The 6,386-nt window shown below is 38.5% G+C and overlaps 1 protein-coding gene across 1 annotated transcript; it reads right to left on the bottom strand.

The window, feature by feature from the left end:
• Positions 1-375: 375 nt before the first annotated feature.
• Positions 376-6,372, bottom strand: LOC148637970 (uncharacterized). The gene is made up of 4 exons (XM_088623417.1): positions 6,361-6,372; positions 1,714-1,727; positions 982-1,411; positions 376-648 (listed from the first exon to the last, which is right to left on the bottom strand). Exons 1-4 carry the CDS (start codon positions 6,370-6,372, stop codon positions 376-378), a joined length of 729 nt encoding a protein of 242 aa, XP_088479543.1.
• Between the last annotated feature and the right edge of the window lie 14 nt (positions 6,373-6,386).

Genomic DNA, 6,386 nt, shown 5'->3' with positions numbered 1-6,386 from the left:
CTTCCTACATAAATGGATATAAATTTTCCAAAAACTTTATTTTTTAACAGGTTTCAGTGCTGTAAAAAAAAAGGTTAGATTTAGAAAATACTGGAGTCATTAGCGAGAGCAATACTTTGTGTATCATTTACAAAGATATATATACATATATAAGATATATAAAGATATATATATATACAAAAATATATTGCTTTGATGATGCAAGTTTAACTTGGGAGTTTTCTGAATCTGAAATGCTGTTCAGAACCTGTACAGATTCAGGTGCCAGGGAGTTCTGCTAAGGGGTTAAAGACCTTCATGATCAAGTCATGCCACGATAGACTAAAAATAAATCATCATTCAACTCTAAACTTCTGTGTATTGTACTATCCAGTGTTACTCTCCTGTGTGAATAAGCTGGTGTCTTTTTAAATGGCTTGGCTGACTAAAACTCTTCCCACAGTGACTGCACTTAAATCGTCTCCCTCCTGTGTGAATAAGCTGGTGGGTTTTTAAGTTGTCTGCTGTACTAAAACTCTTCCCACACTGACTACAGCTGAGCAGTTTCTCTCCTGTGTGAATTAGTTGGTGTTTTTTTAAGCTGCTTGCCACACTAAAACTCTTCCCACACTCACTACAGGTGAAAGGTTTTTCTCCTGTGTGAACAAGCTGGTGGGTTTTTAAATTGCCTGCCTGAATAAAGCTTTTCCCACACTGACTGCAGGTGAAACATTTCTCTCCTTTGTGAACAAGCTGGTGGGTTTTTAAATTTCCTGCCTGAATAAAACTCTTCCCACACTGACTGCAGGTGAAACGTTTCTCTCCTTTGTGAATAAGCTGGTGGGTTTTTAAATTGCCTGCCTGAATAAAACCCTTCCCACACTGACTGCAGGTGAAAGGTTTCTCTCCTTTGTGAATAAGCTGGTGTGTTTTTAAATTGGCTGCCTGAATAAAACCCTTCCCACACTGACTGCAGGTGAAACGTTTCTCTCCTTTGTGAACAAGCTGGTGGGTTTTTAAATTGCCTGCCTGAATAAAACTCTTCCCACACTGACTGCAGGTGAAAGGTTTCTCTCCTTTGTGAATAAGCTGGTGTGTTTTTAAATTGGCTGCCTGAATAAAACCCTTCCCACACTGGCTGCAGAAGAAAGGTTTCTCTCGTGTGTGAACAAGCTGGTGGGTTTTTAAATTGCCTGCCTGAATAAAGCTCTTCCCACACTGACTGCAGGTGAATGGCTTCTCTCCTGTGTGAATTAGTTGGTGTTTTTTTACACTGCCTGCCTCTGTAAAGCTCTTCCCACAGTGATGGCAGGTGAATGGTTTTTCTCCTGTGTGAATTCGTAAGTGGGTTTTTAAATGACTTGCCTGATTAAATCTTTTCCCACACTGTTTGCAGGTGAATGGTTTCTCACCAGTATGGGTGCGCTGGTGACTTTTTAATTTACTTGATTGTCGAAAACATTGCTGCTGTCTGGGCTGTACTGACATTTTCTCTACATTATCCAAACAAGGTGCTGGATGAGTCTTCCTAATCCTCTGGCCTGCAGTGAGCTGGTGATTTTTAACGTTGCTTGAATGATTAATCCACTGCTGCACTGACAGTCTCTGCATGTTTGCAGAAGAAGAACTCATTCCTATCAAGTCCTGTGGGCCTCCCTGTTGTTCCTCTCTTTCCTCTCTATACTGACTCTCCTCTGAGTACAGTAACTCAGTACTGTTCTCTTTGCCAGGTACATTCGTCTGCTGCTCTGAAGGCTGAATCAACTGGGAACTGAAAACTTTCAATTCCTTTTCTTCCTCTTCCTTTCTTCCTTGAACAGAGACCAACTCCAGTTCATTCACATGCTTTGCTATACTCTTAGTGTCCAAATTATTATACATCTCTGTAAAGTTCTTAGATACTAAAGAATGATTCATTTGTTTAAAACACTTCTGCAATGACAGTCTCTCCACTCTAACAGAACAAGGCCTTATTATCATCAAGCCCTGTAGGAGCTGTTGTTGTTCCTCCCTGTCCTCACTCTTCACTGTGTGCTGTAATTTAGTACTGTTCTCTTCACCAGGTACATCAGTCTGCTGCTCTGCAGGGTCAATCAACTGAGGATCCACATCCTGCTTTTTAAGATTAAATGCATACAGTTGTTTTTTGTGATTTTGTACAGAGTCACAGTCCAGTTCGTTACAACCTTGTCTAATATTGTTAGTATCTAGATTATTAATCTTCTTTGTAAAGTCCTCAGATACTAAGAGCCCAGGTGTCCCACTCTCAGGCTCGGTCTTCATCATGGGCACAGAGTCCATATCCTCTACACTCTGTCTGCTCTCTGTGTGCTGCTCACTGAGTTTCTCTTTCCCTTCTGCAGCAGTGAGCCCTGTCTCCTGCATCAGACAGGAGCCCCACTCCTCACTGTGCTGCTGTTCAAAAGGAGCCCTTTCCCCAGCGTCAGGGAGACCACTGGCCTCTGAGCCTGAAAACACAGGAGAAGAGAATAAAACCTTGAACGTGATCTTAGAGGAGAATTCAAAAGGAAATAATATTCATACATAAGAGGCAAAAAATAATAATTTTGAGATAGCAAGGAAATATCATCAATAACCTTATCTAAATGAAATTGTCAAAGCTCATTTTCAAACTAGATATACACCAAATAGTCAAACACACTCGAGTTGCCTGAACAAAGATAACGTGAAAAGGAACTGAAAATAATAAAATCATGACACTCAAAAGAAATAAATTTAATCCTAGTCTCTGTCCAAGTGAGGTTCTGAATCCAACTATAACAAAAGGAAATGTTCAGCCACAGAGATCAGAAAAGCATGAACTGCAGATGCAGAACAAGACTTGTTCTCCTAAAAATGAAAGGGATTTTATAGCATCTAGATAGACCAGCACAGAGCACTTGTCACACCAATATTCACAAACTGACTGGATGCTACAGTTCACTGACACTGCACTGAGACACAGACACACTGACTGCACACTACAGTACATTAACACTATAATCAGAGAGAGGGGTTAACACAGACAGACTGACTGGACACTCTAATACATTAACACTGCACTGAGAGAGAGAGGGATTTATACAGACACACTGACTGAACACTCCAGTACATTAACACTGCACTGAGAGAGAGGGGGGTTAATACAGACACACTGACTGAACACTCCAGTACATTGACATTGCGCAGAAAGAGGAGAATATAGACACAGTGATCCTGAAAATGTTAATATGGCCACTTACATTTATATTATTATATATGTTCAAGAAGTTAGCTGCATCAGCATGTGCAGGTTGCAAAGGAACAAGTAAAGGTTTATTCGTTGATGAAAAGAGAAGAAAAGAAACACAATAGAAACATTGTCTTCTGTTTCTTCTCTTTCTTCTCTTTTCACCATGTAATAAACCTTTACTTGTTCTTATAATTATATATTACATATATAAATAATACATGAGATGTGTGTATTTATATGTACAGACATATAATACAAATACAATAATTATGGTAATGACGCTAAATTATAGAAAGTGATTCAGTTATACAATTATTGTGTCTTTACTTACTTTAACCTTCAGATTTACAGCAGACCAAATAACTAAAAATATTGCTTTACATTATATTTTCACTAAATTTACAAATACAAACTAACTGTGTCTAAATGACGTGATTGTAGCCCTGTTACTATATCAAGGATGTTTTAAGCACCATAACCAAACAACAACAATTCAGTTTGCAGTAAAGAATCTCGTTGCTACTGTACATCACACAGTATTTTCCACTTCACTCTGCATCTCTCCACTATACTCTCACCAGTGAGGAAGTTAAAGACACTGTTTTTAAACACACAGACACTGACTTCATACAAGTCATCACACTGACCTGACAGCTCCAGTTTCGTGTCCATTTCTTCTTTTATTTCTGCAGGGACTTCACAGGGAAGCGTGTGTCCAACACGATCTGTCTGTCCCTGATCTCCTCCTCCTCCCGACTCCTTCTCCCACAGCTGCAGTCTCCACTTCAGGCTCTCGTTTTCCTTCTTCAGCTGCGCCATTTCACTCCCGAAACTCTCTTCCACAAACTGTGTGATTTTAACCATCCTGTTTCGAAAAACTTCAGAAACTTCGTCCACGATCGATTTAAGCGAAACCTCCATGAAGGAGTGAAGCTCTGTCTCCAGTGTGAAGAACACATTAGCCATCTTTCTAAAGATTCGATCCGAAACAGAGGCAGAAGTTATACGTTCGGGGTCTCTACAAATCTACAGATAAACAGGGTCGTTTCTTCAGGAGATGGAAAGTTATTTTTAAATAAAATAACCGTCTTTATTATTCATCCAAACTAACCGATTAAATTACTGCCACGTGGGTTAAATATCTGCACAGCCAGCGATTCGTGATGACGTTATACACTAGCGCTGCAGCGGCTTCAAAACAGCCGAGGAGCGGAGCTGAGAAAGGAGATTCGGCAATTTGATATAAACTTCACTGCACCTGCTACCACCAGCTACTCGGGAGGTCTGAATCGCCATCGAGCTGCACTCTTCGTGTTGAACCGTGCGATTGCAAATTTATTTCAGCTTTATACAGTACCTTCAAGGACATAAGTATGTACAATATTTTCACTGTAGCTGTTTAATGTAGGTAAGTCCAGATACGTTTATTTTGAATATGCCTTTTTTCTGCAAGCTTTTGTTCAAAACATGTTTAATACGTTTAAAATATTTTTAAATCGAAGTATCGAAGACTATATGTAAGAGTTTCAGATATACGCATCAGCTAATCCTTTTTGTTTTGTGTTACACAATCAACACAGAAATGCAAATATTAATGTAGCCCGGGAAAGCACACACCGTACTACAATAAACTTAAATGGGGATTCTTTTTATTCTGGATCTGCATGAAATCATAAAAATGATTGGTTGTATTATTTTCTGTTACAGAATTTAGATTGGATGCAGTATAACCTTTAACCCGAAACATTCACATAGATATACATGGAGATATACACACACCAGGATGCACAAAGTGCTACTAAAATAACAAAGACAAAAAAAATACGGTAGTGGCAATTTCCCTAAGGAAAGAAATACTCCACATTAGTCTGAATGCCACATTCTTCATTGGTCCCATTACATCACAGAAATATAAAAACAAAACTACTCACTCTAATCTCGTCTAATCCAAGACACACAGAATATCACAGTCTTCTTTTAACACGCTCTCTGCATTCACATCACACGGAGCCACACACCAAGCTCAGCTTTACTATGTTTATTTTTAAAGAATTTTTTATTAAATGTATAAAAAGTTTACAAATACAATCAGAGGATCAAATTATGTACAAGATAACAAACACAAACAGAAAAATAAGCAGTTAACCACCAGAGGTAATAAGTAAGTTATATGATTAAATTGTATTTTTACATATATCATATGTTTTCCGTGCTTTATTATTTCTCACATTTTTAATAGAATTTAAATAGAACTTTACGATGTTCACTTCCACAATTACTGGCGCACTGACGTCACTCATACGTGCGTGTCTTAAAGCGACAGCTACCAATTTCAGTATCAGATTTCAAATATCCACTCCGTAACCACCCGGTTACATTAAAAATAATTGTCTCCTGAAGAAATAGAACAACTATTTATAGAATAGCAAGAACATTAAGTACAAAATTAAAAGTATACTTTTCAGATATGCTATTATAAATTTGGTTAGTGGCACCATTGCTAAACAAAGAGGGTAGGTTGTTGAATTGCCCTGAGTTCTTGGACAGATTCCAGATTCCAGTTACCCCTTGGGAATATGCCATAGTCTCTGATGTTATCCATGAGAAAGTGACTCTGTCAGTACTGCCTTTCCTGATTTTACTGTAAATCTGTTCATGGATGGTGTGGAAATAAAAGACAGAAAATGCAATAACAACCACATCTGTCTACCTTCTGCTTCATTCCTTCCTGTATATCCTTCTGGAGTTCAGTATGTGAAAATATTCATTTCAGATAGTTTTATACCAACCTTGATAGATACTGCCTAAGAAACAAGATTAAAGAAATAACTTTTTAATACTGTGGGTCCTGTCCTTCACTTTTTTTCCACTGAAGAGGTTGGTCTGGTCTCCAAGTTACCAATAATAAGCTCAGGCAGTGCTCCTCAATAAAGCAGTGTTTGTTTGTATCGCTTATGTGGGGCAGCACGCCAGTTTGATGATACACACTTGGCTTTTTTTCTTCATTTAAGCAAATATCAAAATCTCCAGTCTAGTGCTGCTGTAAGCCATGTTCATTGCAGGGTTGTTGCAATCAAAACATAAATTTACTAACCATATACCTGTATGATCATGGCAAGATGCTGAGACATACATGTGGCTTGGCATACCTGCATGGCCATGTCTGTGATCTCAA

This window comes from Lepisosteus platostomus, unplaced genomic scaffold (genome assembly GCF_059453375.1).
Source record: "Lepisosteus platostomus isolate fLepPlt1 unplaced genomic scaffold, fLepPlt1.hap1 Scaffold_103_H1, whole genome shotgun sequence".
Lineage (NCBI taxonomy): Eukaryota > Metazoa > Chordata > Actinopteri > Semionotiformes > Lepisosteidae > Lepisosteus > Lepisosteus platostomus.
This window is presented reverse-complemented; position numbering and strand designations above follow the sequence as displayed.